The sequence below is a fragment of the Syngnathus acus genome, chromosome 10 (genome assembly GCF_901709675.1).
Source record: "Syngnathus acus chromosome 10, fSynAcu1.2, whole genome shotgun sequence".
In the NCBI taxonomy this organism is placed as follows: domain Eukaryota; kingdom Metazoa; phylum Chordata; class Actinopteri; order Syngnathiformes; family Syngnathidae; genus Syngnathus; species Syngnathus acus.
In genome coordinates, this window is record NC_051095.1 from 11,861,016 (window position 1) to 11,881,379 (window position 20,364).

Consider the following 20,364-nt stretch of genomic DNA (forward strand, 5'->3'; position numbering starts at 1 on the left):
TGACAAGGTTATTTTGTCATTGTTGAGTGTAAAATTGGATGGAAAGATAAGATGCATTTGAAACAGAAAATCAACACGGAAATGAATAATTTCCCCAGAGTATTTTTTTTTCAAAAGCGATAAAGACGAAGGAAAAGGGATACATGATGGATGGATGGATGGATGGATGGATGGATGGAGAGAGGGAGGGATGGATGGATGGATGGATGGATGGATGGATGGATGGATGGATGGAGAGAGTGATGGATGGATGGATGGATGGATGGATGGATGGATGGATGGATGGATGGATGGATGGATGGATGGATGGATGGATGGATGGATGGATGGAAAGGGGCTACTGTACTGGATTGAAGGAAAGAAGGTTGAATAAATGAAAGGACAGGAGGGAAGAAGTGAGAACAGACAGAAGAATGGACAGAGGAAAAATGGCACTATGGATGGTTGGATGCAGTGAAGGAAGGAATGTAGGTAGAGTGATTTGATCTTTGGTCCATTCATGTGGTGTTTACAGTTTGTCCAGAAGATAAGCACTAACGAGACCCCGCATGAGATGCTGCCGCTGCGTATGTTTTTTTTCTTTAAACTGACAGTGTGACAAGAACGTCAGCGCAGCAAGCGATCTCACTTGTTCCATGGCCGTTGTGGAACCAAAGTATCACAAATAAAATGGTTTATTGCAAAGATGATACTGCCTTTTCTATATATTGATGCGCACAAATACAGAGGTCAGAAAAATGAAGAAAAAAAAACTCCACAGATGGTTTTCATCAGCGTTCTTCAACCAACAAGGACACATGTTTGGCCCTGTCTGTGAATTCCTGCAGTTGAAAGAGCTTATCTTTCAGCTTTGGTCATGTTTGGGCTGTTGGTGCTCTAACCTGATGTGAAAGCGACTGACTAGACACGGATATGCCCGGAGAGGCCTCGCTGCTCAGCACTCGTGATGAATGAAGTCCTGGTCTCCGTTTATTTGGACTGCGGCAAACTTCCCAAATGGGGCAGCAGAATTTCTCCATCCAATTTTTTACTCTCGGGCTGATAGAAGAAAATATTTGAGGACATGCCCTCAAGCATGCTGTTGGTTCCAATGAGTCAACCATAAAAGTGGGCCACTGCAATAATACCAGAACTGAGTGTCACATTTCGGGTATGAGTCAAGTGAAAGTACAGTACGCATACTTAAAACATCTTAAGGCAACACTGACATCACCAAAAGAAAATCTCTGCTCATGTGCTCATTTCATCAGCACGTCTTTCAATGGCTAATTACGTTCCAACAAACATAAGGAAGTCGAGCAGAGATCAATCTGTCATTTACTGCAGACTCAATGCAATTTAATCTTTTACAACAGCCAAGTTGCACTTTTTACGAGGCAAGAAATTCCACCGCTTTTATGATAGTAGCACCGTCTTTCATACTCAAGGCAGGGAGGCATGAAAGAGCGAAATTAGAAAATTGGCTTGAAGTTTAATGCTTGAAGCAACAGAAGTGTGTCAATCCGTCTCACAAAGATGATAAGTTCATGGAGGCTACAAACGACCAACCACCACTCTCGCTCTCTCATCATAATGATGCAAGGTCAGCGGCTACACTTGTGTCACGCCCACACATGAACTGTTCTTTTCATGTCATGCATGTGCATGGAGAAAATAACATGGGAGTGTTAAGTGGGTTGGAAAAGCATGTGTTCTAAGCCCTTTGCTGTTGGTATTAAGTATGACTGCGATTGGCTGGAAACCAGCCTACTGTGCATCCTGCTTCTTGCATAAAGTCGGCTTGCATAAACTCCGGCTCACCCAGGACGGTTGACAGACGCTATCAAAAATGGATGGATACGTTTCATAAACACAACAGCATTTTAGACATGGTCCCCCCCCCCCCACACACACACACACACAGAAAGACAAATTGATGCCCCCCTCAACTCATTCCTTTCAGCCATCTTCAGACCCTCCTTTAGCCTAACATTTGAAAAGATTTAAAAAATAATAGAAATAAATCTAAATTGGTACCTGGACTGTCTGGACTGTTGAAAGACATGTCTTTGGGATTTGAAAATATGATTTTTAATATCAACATAATGTGCACACAAGACAAATGCCAACGTAAACACATCTGGGGGGCAATCACAGAAGACTACAGCTTAGTTTTTACACAACAGATTGTAAAACACTAAGCGGCATCTTAACTGGGAAAAATGCCCACTAGTGGTCCCCTACAGCACAAGTAATTTTAATCGATACAAATTTTCTTTCTTTCGCAGCGCAGTTTCCAACTCACTGTTCGCATTTTACGGCTCCTTAAAACACATTGGATAGCAAAACTGAGAATCGCTGATAATGAAATTTTTCAGAATCACAAAGACTTTCCCAAAATACCTTGCTGGGCTATACATACACTACACCTGACCAGTATCGTTGTCACGAATGGATTATGAGATATCATTTGAAGTCAGGATTGCCTGCACATACACCACCAATTCGTGACACAAGACACGTATGGGAGTTGGGATTTTAGAAAATAGTCCTTAAAAAAAATGTGACTTCCTGAACAGCTGTTGAGCCGTCATGATTATGATGAACGACTCCAACGTGCACGTGAAGGCTTTCCTGAGTGAGACTGCAAATAACCGCAGACATAACAGTTAGAGTGACAAGGCTTTTTGAAACAAATTTTTCAGCGACACAGCCAAATCAACAAAACCATCAGTTGACATCCTCTTTCCTTTCACCAATACAAGGCAGACCTGTGCCTCCTCCACATCAATCCAATCTGCACCACTCTGACACTGTATTCACAGTATGACCTACATGTACACGATGTGTAGGCCTGTGGTGTAAGCGCACTCAACGCAATTGGAAAGACATTAAAAACAACTACACATGACAACATCATGCCTCCTCCTGGTGCCTCACAGAATGTTTAGACATAGCAGAATTGCTTATCCAGTTGGAAAACGCAGTTATAATCATATGTAGAGGCAACGTAAAATTGTTTTCGTCACGGGACAAGCAATCATGGTTTTCCTCAGGGGGTCGTTTTTAACAGTGAAAACACATGAATATATAATCACTAGAGATATAACGGATTGCCAAAAATGATGGCTTAGTAAGGTTATGGGTTTGAGGTTTTATATATATACTATATTTACCCCACAAGGATCGTGGCTGCGATGGAGCCAAACCGAAACTGAATTCGGGCAGTGGGCGATAAACACACTGAACTGGTCGCCAACCAATCACAGGGCGCACGTAAAGCCAAACAACCATTCACTCTCACATTTATACCTACGGACAATTTGGAGTGGTCCATCGGCCTACTATGCATGTTTTTGGAATGTGGAGTAAACCGCAGTACCCAGAGGAAAGCCATGCAGGCACAGGGAGAACATGCAAACTCCACACAGAAAGGCTGGAATCAAACCCTGAACTGTGAGGTGAACATGCTAACCAGAGCATCACTTTGGCGCCCATGTGAAAATAACTGATTATATCTTCGTCATTTTATATTCACAGTCAATCCGCCCGTTCGTCCGACCATCCATCCATCCATCCATCCATCCATCCATCCATCCATCCATCCATCCATCCATCCATCCATCCATCCATCCATCCATCCATCCATCCATCCATCCATTCATCCATCTATCCATCCAATATGGAAAGCTCAAACTTTGCGCCCTTCATTTCAACTTTATGCACACTAAATTTAATTCTTGCGATCTTCTCACCTGCTGCGTAAGCAACTCCAATCCACGTGCGATAGAAAAACTTCACATGCGTCTTCATCTCCAATGACTCCGCTCCACAAGTGCAACAGGTTGGACTGAATTCCACTAAATTGCGTGCGTGTAAATAATTGGAGTTAAAAAAAGAAAAGGTGGGGGCTACTGTGTGGGCTGATGGTATTGTGCGTCCACAGAGCAGTAGACTCAGGTCAAACTCGGCCACACGACGCGTATAATGCGTGCTTGTGTTCTGGACATGGGGCAGATCCCGAATGTTGCGCGCGTGTGTGTGTGTGCGTTTCTAAGTGGGGGTGGTGGGCGCTGGTTTGTGGAAAGGATGCATAGGAAGTGAATGAGTTCCCTTTCCTTTGCTCATGACTGGAGCAATCATTCAAGCGTGTGTGTATAATAATGGTGACATGCCGTAATATAAAGCCTAATGTTATCCTAAAGATCTTGACGATGGTGTACAGAAGTAGAAAAAGTACTCATACTAAAGTATATGTTCAGGTAATGTAGCTGCTATAAAAGTAAAAGTATTAAAGTTTTTCAATTTACTTAAAGTACAGACTCTGTAATGTACGACTACGAATGAAAAAGTACTATCCATTAAAGATGATACCCATTATCAACTTGCAAAGTGCCCATCCGAATAAAAAGAAATACACATTAAACAAACATTGTGAACAGTCTAACAAAAATGCAAATTAGCTAGTAATAAATAAATAAATAAAATAGACTGTCACCTTATCTGGATGTCTTCTCCTAATTAGATGGAAAATTGAACCAGGCTGTTTTAGGCTGTCTCAAGACAAAACGCAAAATAAATGAAATAAGGTCATTGAAAGGGAATTATTATTATTAATATCCTGCTAATTAATGTATATTTTGTCATCTAATCTGTTTGTATACTTTGCTTTTAAATGTGATGAAAAATTATTTTAGGTGTTTGTTTTGTTGTGTGATGCAAATTGAGCTGCCCTGTATAAGAACTGTGGTATAGTACTATATAAATAAAGCTGCCGTGCCTTGCCTTGCAAAAATGAAATCCAGATCGCTTCATAACTTCATAACTCAGAGAGCAAAATATAACTGTACCAGACAATGGCCAGATGTGCTGCAAAATTTGGCACAAATTTGTAAACTGATCCAGTCCGGTGTCTTTTTGAATAATGAGCCTAATATGGACGGATTTCCTAGCTCTGCAAAAAAACTTGGGCTAGAACTTATTTAGAGGAACAAAAGACAAGTTGATTCATTCATTCGTCTTCTGAACCGCGTTTCCACACAAGGGTTGTGGGCGTGATGGAGCCTATCTCAGCAGTCTAAAGACGGTAGGTGATAAATAATCTGAACTGGTCGCTGGCCAACCACAGGGCACACAGACAAACCGTTCACGCTTACAATCACACCAATGGGAAATTTTGGAGTGGTCAATCGGCTTACCGTGGATATCTTCAGAATGTGGAAGGAAACCGCAGTACACAGAGAAAACCCACACAGACACAGGGAGAGCATTCAAAGTCCACACAAAAAGGCCAGAGCCGGAATCGAACCCTCACCTTTGAACTGTGAGGCGGACGTGCTAACCAGAGTACCGTACAGACAAGCTGATATTCAGCACAAATAAGGCACACGTCTTTCCCAAAAATGACATCCCGATCAGTTCTGGACCAAATGTGGTTTTGATTTGTACCCTTTCGATGTATAAATGAGGACACTGTAGCAGAAAGTGTTGTTTTAACAATCTTACTTGTCACAAGTGTAGAAAGGCATTGGCAGTTGTGTAAATAGCAAAAGGTAATGCTGCCATTCAATGAGTGGAAATGCCAAAATACTGTGCGCCAAAAAAAGGGAACCATCACCTCTGCAAACAACATTGAAATGATATTATCACACACCTCCTCACAAAAAGGTTGGTAAGGTTGTTTTCGTAGAAACGTATTTTCTGGCAAAGAAATAACAGCCCGTCCTTGGCTGATGTAACTATACCGTACGTCCTTGCGCTTGTGCCAGAAATGTTTTGAAGGCAATTTTTAATTGCTCAGCATTCCTAATGTCAACATACATTTGTACAGAGTTACCACAGGCATTTAGAAGATGCAAATAAATGCAAGATGAATCGCATTCTACACCCATATTATAGAAGGTCAGCTGTTATTTCTACACAGGGTAATAAATCTCTTCATTATCCCGAAGGTTTTATCTGGGTAGGTCGAAACGTCTGCTATTCATTTTTTGAAAGCACACTAACTTTTGTACTGTACACATTGTTCAATACGATATAAATTCCAGACGATAGAAGGTAATTTAAGACTCTCCTCCACCCACTACACACTGTCCTGAATGTAAATGAGTTTAGTTTGAAACTATATCGAAGAAAAGTGCCAGCCAGTCACTCCCTGCTCTGTCATGACTTTGAGTATGTTAAATGTGACTGTGTAAACAAAGAGAGGCTGTCATAACAAGGGACGCTGAAGATAAGGTTGATGCACGCTGAACACACACCGTGCCCAGCCTTTCACGTAGGTGTTGTCATTTATTAAGTAATTTATGCCGCTGAGCGAAACACGAGTATGATAAATGTTTAATTCCCAGCACGGTAAGTGAGGAAATCGAGGCCCCCTCCCTCACCCCCAAAATTGAAATCCTTTTGTCTTATTAGTATAGCTGTATGACTCCACGCTCAGGCGTGCTTAACAGAATCCCGGGACATGCCTGATTGTCTTTCTCAATTTTATTATCTTTGGTGACAGCGAGTAAACCACAGGCACAAAGAAACTAAGGAGAGTGTGGAATAACAAACGGTCGTGAGATCATTGTGCGTGGTTTTTCTCCGGCTCCCTCACGGCAAGCCACCCCTGTGACCTTATAGCATAATGTTGAGATTGAATGGTTGTAATTAAAATGTTCCCCAGCTCTCCACCCCCCGGGCTCTGTAGCTTCAGAGCAAGATAAACACACTAAATCACGTTGATAGTTTAGCAAAACGTTATGCTGGGAGTTACCAAATCTCATCCCAAATATAAAACCAATAATGTCATAAAGTTGAGAAAACACTCAAGTGTCCAATAGAATATTGCAGTGTGCTCATCAGCATTTAGACGAGCCATCCGTGCAAAAAAGTGATAACAAACAACAGCCGGCGGTCATGCGGGGCTGCTCCGCGGTGGTCCCTGCTGTGTCATTTCCAAAAAGTTTATAATGCAGCAGGCTCCTAAGAGATAACTTAAAGAGTCAAGGACCCGTCCTTGAGGTGCCAACAGTCCATCCGGCTCATCTGCGGGCCAGGAAACACATTCGGGATCCATAGCCAGCGGCAAAGGAAGGATGTCGCTCATGCTCGCAAGTGGTTAACTCCGAGGTGCGTGCCAGTGGGTCTGTCCGGCACCGTGCAGCATGCCAGCCTCCTCCCAGCACGCTTATATACATTGAACATTTTTCTCTGCTTATTGTGGCAGTAAACATCTTTCATCTGACAACTGCAGCACCTTTGGCAAGAGAATTTTGGGAGTGAAAACCTTTTGTTTTATTACCTCTACAGAGCTCAGCACAACCTGGTACTGCTAATGTTTTCGATGTGTCAAAAGATTCCTTTTTTTTTTTTTTAAACCTCTATCAAAGTATAATTTTGCAAGACCTTTCGACTTTACGCTAGCAACAAACTGCCTTCTTACAAACTAACCGAGGCCAACAGAAAATTGAAGAAAAAATGACCGACTTGCAGTGAGGCACACAAAACGACAGTGCTCTCTGGAATGATTTCTATTGGACATTTTCCAATTAACCCCACAAGCAAGTCTTGGTCATGTTTGTTAACGACCCTTTCCAAGAACTACAAAGAGCAATTGTGCTAAAATGAACATTTTCCAAGCAGTTGCTTCTCAGTACAATAAAGTGGCTTGCAATTTAAAATCTGGTGCGCTTTATCTTCTCACCAAAGATATACACTTGCCATTATTTGAAGGCAGCCTTAGCTGTTAGTGAATCACACATCTTTGGTATTTAATTTTCAGCTGATGCACTGTGGCCATGAGGGTAAATCCATGTACGTAGGTGCAAGATTCACAAATCCAGGCATGAAAAAAGAAAAAAACTGAGCTGCCTCAGGGCATCAAGACTGCCAGAGAATACATAGAATTTAAAAGCATAGTGGTTCTAGGAAGTAATATACAGAAGCTTGGCAATTTTTAGCTTTTTAGGCCGCTGGGTTGTGGTTCTTCAGTTTGATTGTGACACATTAGGAGATACATTATTAAAACACTCCATACAAGTAACAATGCGATCTACAGGTCAATTCCTAATCAGTGAACTCGCTGTTCAACACACATAATGATCGTAGACATCGAACGGTCTTACAATTTACAAAACGCAGCCCCACCGTTTTCCCAGCAAATTGGGGAAGAAAAATCCTTCTAACGGCACAGGGTAAATCGCCCAAGGTAATCTTTTATAGCCAGACGGTAATCTGGCCTCGGCTCAATTTTTCCCTCTCAGCCTCCTGCTGTGCTATTTAAAGAGGTGCAGTATATGGACACTGGTCATATTTTTTTTAAATCCTAATTTTAGAGTACAATAGGCATCTTTGGGGGCAAAAAAATCTTTGAATTACCTTTGCAATGGCACCACTTAGCTGCAGGCAAGTAATGCACAATTAAGCCTTTCAAATTCAGCATGACTGGTCACAGTAACGGTCATTTATTACATTGGTTTTGGTCCCATGAAGTTATTACCAGATTTGCACAAATCTTATTCTACATTAAGGTAGCATTTGGAGGCAACACAACACTGATACGTGGGCAATTATGTTATCCCAGTTTTCTTGCAAACATCAGCATTAATGTAGTAATAGAGGTCAGTCAAATATTCACATACTTCTACAGAACAGTTCCTGAGGGAAACATTTGGCTCTTTGCTGGATTTCAAAATAGATGTGGTGTGCGCGCGTGTGTGTGTGTGTGTGTGTGTGTGTGTGTGTGTGTGTGTGTGTGTGTGTGTGTGTGTGTGTGTGTGTGTGTGGTTGACTGGGTTATCTGAGTGGTGTAATCTAAATGGACAGGCCTTGTGCCTCGCTATACTTAATACTGGACTTTAAGCATCATGATTGAGGAAAGCGATACGACAGAATGGACACGTGTATTCACTAAATCCAGCCAAAGAAGCAATCTTAGTCATAATTTAACCAGACACGAGTGATTAATGGTGAAAACAGAGCAACGCTTTTGTGCCTTTGAACAATGCTGAGTCAGGACAGACGTTTGCCATATTTTGTGTTGCTAAACTGAATTCATATCCAGCCAGTGGAATTATAGCAATGTAGATGGGGTAAATTTGGATTTTCACTTGGCCATCTGCTCTAAAAGTACACTATGAAAAGGTTTCTCTATTTTACCTAGTGACAGTTAAAAGAAATGGCTCAGATAATGAATGGATGGAGAAATGACACAAGAATGTAACTAAGTTGGATAATTAAAGTTCCTGTGAAATGAAGGTTAACACATCAAACGAGCTGGCAGGTAAACAAGCTCCCAGGAGCTTGCTTGTTTACCTGCCGGTTGATTAGAAGGTGGCTAATGCCAAAGTGTGGCTGAGTTTCTACTTTCTTGACATGCATTTGACCCCTCTGCGTACACCCGAGTGGATTACTGCGTTCCGTTTTTACCACACCAAGTATAGTGTGAAAATGAAAATCCATTTAATGCTATAGTGTATGCCCGCAAATCAGTAATACATCTCAGTTTTGTATGTTTTAAGAAATGATCTTCAAAGATCCATCCAACCATTCATTTTCTGTACATTAAAAATGTATTTAGAAATCTTTGAATTGATTTTCCAGTCTTTTAAGAGATGCCAACTTAGCTTTCAAAGGAATGATCACGTACAACAGTTACAACACAGCAGCACAATCTGATGAGATCCAGAGAGCGATAATGCAAGCTTGTGATGAGAGCTTTTGAGCAAATTACCGTATACTAAGCCCTAATGTCCCACTCCAGTCTTGTGGTGGCAGTAATGCAGATTACAAAGCGATTGACAACTTTCAAAGACCTTCCTACAGAAGACTTAGACATTGATTGGTGTCTGATTGCGCTAGACCAGTGGATTTCAAATTGTTGCACGAGGCCTTGTGGTGGGCTCGGCGGGAGAATTGTCCATCCACCTTTGTCAGTATTAATCAATGTCCCACAAAACATCCTTTAATGTAGTGTCAGAAAAACATCAACCGTTGCCAGGTCTTGCATCATAACAATAATAAGGGAAGCCCTTTAGATGGAGGCTATTGTTGTGAGTTGCCTCTGGATGAAGGGAAAGTTGAGCACAAGGCGACAGACAACTCGTGGTTGGCATTTCGATCTGATACCCTGGGGCGTACTTTTGCAGAAACCATAATGGATGACTGCTGGTTTTCTGCCGTGCCATTTATCCACAACTGTAATGGTGCCTGTCTTGCCCTCAAAGCTCTGCCCTGAAGTAAGAAAAATGAGGCTAAAGGCATACTGAGCACTAATAAACCAAATCTCAACACTAAAAGGGATGCAGGGAAAAGTCAGCGAGTGATTGCTGATTTTTCAGGCATGAGTTAAGTAGCTCATTTTGTAGAGACTTGGGAAACAGAGACTGAATCCAACTGCAAAGAAAATCAAACCACAAATACATGTTGGTCTGCTTACTGACTGCTGTCGAGGTGCCTTTGAGCAAGGCACTGAGTTAAGGTGGGTGAGTTCTAATCTATCTCAGCAGACTTTGGGTGGCAGGAGTGTATTACCTTGGACTGATCACTGATCAACTTAAGTTTTCAATACACCCACCATGCAAGGTTTTGGAATGTGGGAGCAAGCTGGATTATCCAGAGTTTATGGAAAAGGAAGGATGGAGAATTGTGGGTATTCATACACTGCCAATGACCAAGAAGTTGAACTCAAAAGCTAATGCGCATTTTCTGCAAAGGTTTGTCTCCAGTATGAGAAAAGGTTTGTCTTCAGTATGAGAAGTTTGTTTTGGGGGGGGGGATCAAAATGGATGAATAATGATCCATTATGGGCCATTTTGATTTCCCAGCAATCCTGATGTCGCCTTGAGTAAGGCATCGAACCCCTACAGAATACAGTAGTGAAGCCACCAAGGCCATTAACAACGTTTTCAATTTTGTTCAACAGAAACTAAAGCAACTGTGACTGTCAGAGATTTATTTACATGATGTAATAATACAATTAAGTGATGCAAAAGTTATGCATGTGGAAGCACAGTTCCCTTGCTAGATCTGAGTGTTGTTTCTCTTGCCACCCATCTATTCGCTTTCTAAAGCACCTCATTAGGATCGCGGGCGTGCTGGAGCCTACCCAAGCGGTCTTTGGGCACTAGGAGGGGTCCGCCCTAAACTGGCTGCCAGTCAATCGCAAGGCACATATAGACAAACAGCCATACTTAAAGACAATATAGCACGCTCAGTTCAAATTCAAAATGAGATTCTCAGAATAAATTGTAATTAAACTCATAGGTCAGTACAGTACTAAATATAAGAGAAGCTGCTAAATGTCTAATTTTATGTGAGTGCTCACCATATCTGCTACAGGTACCATCTCCAGAACAATCAAGGGGAGAGCAACCAGTCTTGGAATTATTGACTATAAAATCCTAGTAAACCATGGTGTACCTAATAAAAGCTCAGGTCTCACCCCGTTGCAGGTCAACACAGCAGATATGTCAGAGACATCCTGCTGCAGCTTGGCGACGACCTGCAGAGTGGCCCGGAGTCATCCCCACTGTCACTCTGTTTATCTGACCTTTCACACGGTGGGAGGAAACAGGACACGGGTGCCCCGGTGTGTTTGTGCAGATAACGACAAAGAGCGCACTTCTGCCTGTAGTTTGGAGCGTCAAGCGATTAGCCTGTGTATCCCAAAGTTCAGGTGCTCGATGGCCGGACAACTCGCTTTACTGCCCATTCATGGATTTGAGCTTTGATGGTGCTTAAATGATTAGTTCAAGTTAGTGTGCACTGTCGCAGCTGCAGCAACTAAATCACTACTCCGGGGGTTTTCCCCATTACCAAGGTACAATAACAGAGAATAGCACTTTCAGTTAGCTAGAAAAAAAAACATATTTCACATATAGTAGGTAGTCAAATCAAACCTGTGATGAATAATTTCCCCAAATAAATACTTTTTGATTAATACAGTGTATAATGTGCATGGCCCAAAGATTCTCAATATTTATAATTCACATTGTCAAACAAATCTTTAGATACGTCAGCTCGTCCCAACTGCACAAATTAGGAAAACTTTAATTCAATGTATGCATAACTGTTTATGCATACACAGTGTCACTTGAGAGCACTTGCAGAGGAATGACTCAAGAATGCAATTATTTCCTCTGCCGCTCGAGCACAAGGCAGAGATGTCTTTTAATTACATTTCATTTGGCTTGTTTATTAGTTTGCATGATTATGCAAGAATTTCACAAAAATGACACTTTGTGTAGAGGTGACAACAAATTACAGAAATCTATTTTTCACCTTTTGCTGTTACAGTCCACTTGCACTGGGGGTCAAGCAAGGGATCATTGGCAACTGTACAGAGCTGCACCTGCAATGGTCAGGATTGTTAGGCCTTGGCGCAGTTGGATAAAACAAAGCATGAAGCCTATCATGAATACAAAACAAATACGTATATCAGCAAGGATTTAGCCTGTAACATAATTTTGATGAATTGGCTCGAAAGATCACTTACAGTAGCTTAGATATGCAGAACTTTATTGCAAAATGACAAACTCACTTTACTGTATAGGGCACTATGTAGTACAGTGGTCCCCAACCTTTTTTGCGCCACGGACCGGTTACATGTCAGAAATATTTTCGCGGACCGGCATTTATATAAATAAATAATACATTTATATAAATAAATAAATAAATAATACATTTATAATAAATATATAAATACGATGAAATAAAATGATACGACTGACATAAAAACAAGTACAAATGACAAAAATAAAACTCACCATTACGTTGAATTAGTGGGAGCACTGAGTTTGTTTCTCAGAAACGAGCAAGCCGGTCCCATCTAGACGTAATCGGAGACAATGACACCCGAAGTGATTAAGGTTTGTCTTTTATTGCAGGATGCTTGGTCTCCATGTGTTGAAGCAGTTTTGAATGCTTCATTGCCTGGTTAGTTAGCCTGTCGCCACATATTAGCTTTGCGGGCTCGACTGGGGAAACATGTCACGTGACTGGGACGAGTGTCTTGACCTGAATTAATTGATCGTCGATAAAAAAAAAAAAAATCTGTGCGGCTCGGCGGCCCGGTACCAAGTGACCCACGGACCGGTACCGGTCCGCGGCCCGGTGGTTGGGGACCACTGATGTAGTAGATTGGGAGTGATTCCAAACACTGTCAGTAAAGATGGCCGTACACCGACTGACGCAGCTGAAATGGACTTAACTGTTCCCAAGTGGGCAAGTTCGGCAACTTGTTTTAATGAGTCGCCCACTAATTATCCTACGTTCGAAAATTTCAATTGGCAGTGTTGCATAGTCATGGACATTTTCTTGCTGCACTCAGTCTCCTCTCAAATACATTGTATTCCTAACCGTGTGGGAGTAGCGGCGATAAGAGCCTTTGATTGATAAAAGAAGGACTAGCTTTATATTGAGTACAACTTCATTATTGCGGGAGGGCAACAGGTGAATAATGGACGAGATTGATGGGCCAAGCCCTCTAGCCGCTGCCATTGATCTCCGAGCTGAAGAAGGGCAATGATTTGCCTCCTAGCCCTTTCAAAAAAAAAGTGATGTCATCAGCATTGAAGAAAAACGTTTGAGAAAACGCAGCTCTTCTTAGGTGAGGAGCTGAGCTGCCGTCAAACAGGCTTATTATAACACAAAGTGTTTCATAAGTCACTTTAGGTTACCTTATATATCACTTTTCAGGAAATCCTAACTTCCTGAAGGCTATTGATCTTCATAGCAAAATCATGAACATAAAAATCATAGAAATGGTTTTATTCACTTTTTCATAAATGTTCCAGCCCTTGGGTTACGTGGCATACATCAAGACAGTATTCCATTTCTTGCCAAATGCCTTTAAAATTCTATCCGAAATCTTGTTAAACACGTGTCGACGACTCGTTGTTATCCAACTTTAAGACCCAAAATGCCTTGTCCTTTCCAATGAATGGCGCTTTACATGCAGAAGGAAGCGCTTATGACTCCATTCCATTCCAGCGCCAGTGTTTTGTCTTTGAAGATGACGGAGCTCATTTGCACTGCACATTGTCTCCACATTGCAAGTTAATGATGAGAGACCTTTCAGGTGAAAGAATCCATTAACTTGCAGCACTGATAATATTTGATATAATGGATCTCTAAATTGAAAACATCACCAGCCGGTGGAACAAAAACTTCATTAGTGTCGTCCATCTAGCCTTTTAGGTTTGACACTGTAGCTTTGCGGCAATTAACTCTGTTTGTGCACGCTGAAAATTTGCGGTCCAATTTGCATCTAATGAAGCAGACCAAAAAATGATCACCTGATTACTGCGACTTGAGCGTCTTTTTCCGTGTGATGTAACTGAGCCACATATTTGCGGCTGTAGGCATCACGTCAAACAGCAGCGTCCTCCCATTTTCACTTTTCCATAAAATACATACACAACTTTATAGCTTCAGCAAACATGGCACTGTTGTGGTATGCAATGAGATTGAAATTAAACAAGCGTGACAGAAAGCAAGTGTGCCAAAAGCAACCCATTAGTCATCACAACAAAAGGAAAACATATCTGAGATGCAGGAGCAAGAAGGGAAACAGAGAAAAAAAAATCCCATCAGTGAGTGACAGCACAAATAATGACATAAAGTAGACAGTAGTGTGATTAATATAAATGTGAAATGACGAAAATGACTCGTGAAATGTGAAAGTTTTCCTCCGCATACTGTAGTAAATCATAACTAAAAAGTTATTCCCCCACAAAGCACTCCACTGTCTCCGAGGTAGGCACATATTTCTTTCTGGCCTTCTTTGAGACCGGAGCATGCTCTCTCAGAATTTGTATGCAGGAGCGCTTTGAAATGTGCATTTGCCATGATGGTACGGCAGAATTCACAGAGTTCGGGTAAGCCGGACAGAAATAGATGGATGGGTGGATGGAATATTTTCTCTAATGACATGCGACGGTGTGTTGGTCCCGAAAAGCAATCGCTTGCAGGGAGGAAAATTGCCTCTGGAAATGCACTGGTTGGAAAAAACATGATTTGAATAGGGCAGAACATGCCAGTTACTTTGCACCATCCACAAGTATGTTGGAAAAAGGCCGCTGGACAAATTGCACACGTTCCAGAAGAACTCAGAAATATTAACGAGAATAAATTGGAGATTTCTGTCACAAAATGTTTGCAATTACATTCAATTGCTCGTCCGGAGCTAAATGAAGGTTAATGCTTTTCTTCACATATTTTTGGCATTGCTCTTCATTCAGTTGCCTTCCATTCGTATTCATTATTTTAATGTTATGATGTACAATTCATACTGGTCGGCATGACACAAATGTTCCCAAATAAGATGCGAATAAACTTTGCACGATGCCTTTCCCAAAGACAAACCAGCATTTGTGTTTGACAAAATCACTTTACTTGAAGCAAAGGTAAGAATGTTCAAACATCACTGATCTTTCCCATACTTTGAGTCTTTATTTTTCTGATGACACGACGTCAACTCCACAGATTTGAACACAGATATCTGCACTTTCTCTTCTTTACTTCACCAAAAAAAATACTGTGGCTAATTTGGTATTTTTTGGTGATCAGCTCACCCAATGAGCATTTTTTGTTTTGATATTTTGATAGCATGAAAGTCAGGCCAACGTGAGGTTGCTCTTAGACAACATGCAATGTAACATTTTTTAAAATCCTTTTAGTATGCGCACTAAAGAGGAGATAAAAATTCTATGCCAAGTTATAAAAATAGGTTCTGTGCCGTATAACATAATGTAAAAAATATTTTCACTTTTGCACTAGAGAACATTTCACTTTACTCAAGTAGAGAAATTGAATCAAGTGTACTTTCTTTTCAATATAAGGAGATGGGTAAATATTCTTGAATGTTCTGAACACCTGTTTCCATACTAGCGTCATATTGAGCCCAATAATCTCATTCAATTCCATAATTTATACAAATCAGTTGAAAGTGACTCAACGGCACCTCAGCTGGTAGATGAAAGTAGCACACTCCAGTTTCCAGACTTCAGTAGCGCGATATGATATATCATGTTTTACCACAACTACCTTAAGCATCTTGTTTTGAGCGTTACCGTTTTTTTTTCACAGTTTTGATTGGGTCAGATTATCGCCTATTTGAAATCAATAAAGCTCTTGCTTGGACGTAAGAATGTAATCCGTATAAGACTATACTCAAATAGAAGGGTGATTACAACACATCCTGTGGAATATTGTCGGAGAGTGATTGACTTGATTTGAGCACCATTTTGTCGTAAGCGTCTCACCTCAACCATGGCTAAAGCCTTTATGGTGGAGCTCGCTCTCTGAAGCACCCTTCAATTTTTCTCCAGCTTCTACTGCGTGTTCCATACACTCCACATGACTTTCTCCATCTCCTCTTCCCACTCCGTCTGTGAGTGCTCCAGCAGAGAGGCCTCATCATCATGCAGGTCATAATTCCCGGCTGATATCGGCCAGAGGGAATCATTGAAGCAGCTCTTGGCGAAGCAGCTTTGGATGCTTTATTTATTTTTTTATTGCGCAGCGAGAAAACAAAGTCTATGAATACTATGATGTTATTCAACAAGCGCTTCAAACACTTGGGCAAAAGTACACATGTGAAGAAGGTGGAGTAAATTCATTCTTCGACTCGCAGGTCTGCTTGTCAAACAACTAGAGAATGTTTACACAGGCTTGGACATTTCCTGGTCCTCGTCTTGACCGTGCATACTTATTGTCTATCTGGATCGCACACGATGTTTTCATTTCCAGCTACGCTTTTTGCGTCCCTGACAGACGTTGATTGACTTTATTTTACATTTGACCACAAATCCATAATATTTGATATCTAAGCTGTAAAACACAGCTATCGTTGTACACATCAAAGCACGCATCACTTCCATCTGCAAACATCATTACGTATGTACAACGGCATACTGTCAACAGCCATTATGGAGGGGCACATGCATTCTTATCTGCTAAGTGTTCTGCAAAGCGCACCTTTATGTGGTATCCATCTTGTCTTTGAGTCTGTGAATCCCACAGATGAAGTAATCTTTCTTCAGGCGCCGCACTGCCTCTTTCAACTGTTTCTGCAGAACAAATAATGAAGCGTCACAACAAAGAATCCATGCCTCGTTCACTCAAGTCAAGTGAAAGCGCAAAACTGATGCTGAAAATGTTTATTGCTTTGTTTGATGTGTTCATCTCGATTGAGCCAAGGTTTACACAAATCATAAGCACAAAAAGTTTTTTCAAATGGTTATTTTTAGCCCTCTCCTTGTGCCTACTATGTGTGTCAGTCATGCAAAGGGATGTTTTGGTGAGCTTGCCTTGAGCAAATGGGATATGTGTAGCTGGGAAATATTTGCTAACGCAACAGCACGAGGGAAATGTCAAACAGAATATTTTCAATGCAGCTTAATGACTTTCAAGTTGTTTCTAATTGCAAAACTTCAAATTGGTGCTGATGCAAATGTGGGGAAAAAACATATCCCAAAACTCTACAGCCAATTTGAAATATAACACATGTTGAAAAACCAAGTATATCATCATTTGAAAATCCCTGACACAGAATCATGGCAAAAGTGTTTGTTGACAAGATTCTCTACTCATTTTCATAAGCCATTATGCTTTAAGCTACATGCTATTTATGCATCTGCTTGATAAACGTTGTTATAATTTGTGTGTGTTCCTGATATTTAACTCTTTGACAGCTGTGGATGTTTGTATTCGCGTTGGATTTGAGAAGCTCGGGGGTGAAATCTCGGCTTGTCACGTCCATTTTGAGGGAGAGAAATGCCAACAAGTTGGAAGTCGGACAAGTTTTGCCACCTTACATTTCAACTGAGTGTGTATATGTATGATATAAATGGATTATGCGTCACGTAGGTAAAACGGCAGGATGATTTAATTGGTCGGTACGAGATGTAATTATCAACAAAAATATTGGCTGATTATTTTGCCCTTTTATGATACATTAACCTTGGACCAAGCTTCAAAATATTCAAACAATTCCCCACCCTCACACAAAAATCTTGCGGGAGGCTGGGATTTGATGCCTGGCCATACGACAACCTACTGATCCTGCTTTGACCCTGTTTACTGAAGAGGACACAGTGAAAACATGACTTTTTAACACAAGTTATAAATTTCACACCCAAGTGTTGCTGCAAGAACCAACCGTATTTCCCGCACTATAAGGTGCACCGGATTATAAGGCGCACCTTCAATGAATGGCCCATTTTAAAACTTTGTCCATAAATAAGATGTATACTTTTGGCCCGCGGGCCGGACTTTGGACACGCCTGCTGTAGTGGCTCAATATTGGTCCATATATAAGGCGCACCTGATTATAAGGCGCACTGTTGGCTTTTGAGAAAATTTGAGGTTTTTAAGTGCGCCTTATAGTGCGGAAGATACGGTAATCAACAAGTGACTAAAGGTTTAGATAGCCATTTTATGCAGAGAAGAATGTTAACTCACATAGGGTTAAACGTTCATGGGCGATTGCGCAAGCCTAGAAGCTCTTGAATCGCTCGCCCGAGGAGTGTTATGTAAGCATTGGTGGTTCAGTGGTAGAATTCTCGCCTGCCACGCGGGAGGCCCGGGTTCGATTCCCGGCCAATGCACAGTTGCTTTTTCACTGGAATGGAAATCTTTCCCATTACTTTTAGTATATGATAAGACGACTGGATGAAAATATGTTCCACATTTTAGCACCCATTCAATTGAAAGGTTCAGTGACCTAACTTGCACATTTTTGCAACATAGAACATTGGAACAGGAGCCGGAACACATGGAATACTAGCCGACTGCTTAGCACATCCCCTTCACTGTTCTGAGGCCATGGATTTGAAACCGAAATCTAGTAAAAGTAGAAAATGTGCTGAGTAGAGTACAGATGTCTGTTAAGTATTTACTGTGACCATATCCAATGTGCTCTCTCCTCTTGCTTGAGGAGCTTAATAGTAAGCTTTGCAGACAGGCTTTGTCGTGTCTTTCGGCTTGCCCTGGCTGTTGACAGCGGAGCCAAAATGATTCCAGATTTCACTGCATGCTTCTTGTTTCTCCAGGAGCAGCACGCTTTGGGAGTGAGACAGGCACAACCCACTGTAGCCGCAGAGGAAATAGAACGCTGTTCTTAAAGTGACAGAACTAAAAATGGCACGATTTTATTTTGAACGGAAAGGTATCACAATACTTTTCTAGTACCACTATACTGCGCAACTTCACAAAAGGAAGCTGGTGGCCATATTTTCCTAACTGCAGGGGGGGGGGGGTCTTGGAAGTAGTCTCGCCCAGGGAGTAATTCAGTGTAGAACCGCCACTGCATACAACAGAATAAATAATAGCTTTTGGAGATAATATATCTGTCACGACTCGTCCCCGATCATGTCTGTGTGCTCGCCCCTCCCCTCCTGTGTGCCCATGATTAGTGTGATCATTCTCACCTGCCTCTTGTTACCTGTCTTGTATTTAAGTCTGTGTGTCACTCCCTGGCGGATCATTGTTGCTTGTCTGTTGTTGCGTGCGTGTGTGTCACGATGTCACGATGTCTTTTTGGTTCCTGTTGCTGTTGTCATGTCCTGCTGTATTCTTGTTTCACGTCCCGGTCAGTCACTCAAGTTATTGTTTTGTTTAGTCATGTCAGTTTTCCTTTTGAGTTCGCCAATAAACCCTGGTCCAAGCTGCATCTGGTCGCCCTGCTCCATTTCCACCATCCGAACCATGACAATATCAGCTTTGTGGTCAACAGGCCTATGTCTTACACTTTGTGAGCCAATTTTGCAAAAGAGGACACAGTGAAAACCTGACTTTTTAACACAAGTTTTAAATGTGCAAAATTTAATGCAAAATTTGTGTCCAATTTTGCATTATTTGAGTAATGACATTTTTGGGGACATTTTTGTTTTTCTGATGTGATTAAAAAAAAAGCAACAGTTGCCTGGTTAAAATGATCACTGTGATGCTGTGGATTTACCTTAACGTTTCTAATCCAAGTTTTTCTTTGCAGGCCTGACTTGGTACTTTATGTTAATTTACCATGGTAGTTGGTTTGTTGTTCGACTCCTTAAAGGCAATGCATACATACATAAATACATTTCTGTCGTAATAAACCGTACATGTTTGAAAACATCTGTCTGACACAGGAATACCGACAAACAATTTTTATTTTTTATGTACTTTTAAAAATCCTTCAAGGGGGCATTCGCGTGTGTTGGTGTGGTGGCGTATTTAGACTCCGTTATCTAAAAAAACTATATAAAATGTCCCTACACTAATTAAATGACTCGGAAACGTAACACAAATGACAAACAAAAATGTTTATCCGGCCGTCGTGGCGCTTACCTTTCCCGTGGACATCAGCAGAAATACGGGAAACGCAAAAGCGCTGATTTTATAGGGAAAGTGTCACAC

The 20,364-nt window shown here is 41.3% G+C and overlaps 1 protein-coding gene and 1 non-coding gene across 4 annotated transcripts in view; one reads left to right on the top strand and one right to left on the bottom strand.

Annotated features, from left to right (window-relative positions):
- flt4 (fms related receptor tyrosine kinase 4) overlaps nt 1-20,364 on the bottom strand; it is a 59,161-nt gene extending 38,797 nt beyond the window's left edge. The window contains exons 1-3 of one of the 3 annotated variants that reach the window (XM_037261633.1): nt 20,296-20,364; nt 16,945-17,036; nt 16,230-16,408 (exon numbers count right to left, since the gene is read on the bottom strand). Coding sequence is in view for 2 of the 3 variants with exons in the window: in XM_037261632.1 (XP_037117527.1) it covers nt 3,735-3,792 (58 nt within the window). In the remaining variant the exon portion in view is untranslated. Of the gene's footprint in view, nt 1-3,734; nt 4,072-16,229; nt 16,409-16,944; nt 17,037-20,295 lie in introns of those variants that run through there. The other 2 variants (XM_037261632.1, XM_037261631.1) reach the window with 2 other exon arrangements.
- Nucleotides 18,505-18,575, top strand: trnag-gcc. The gene has a single exon. It is a non-coding gene; the product is annotated as a tRNA-Gly (tRNA).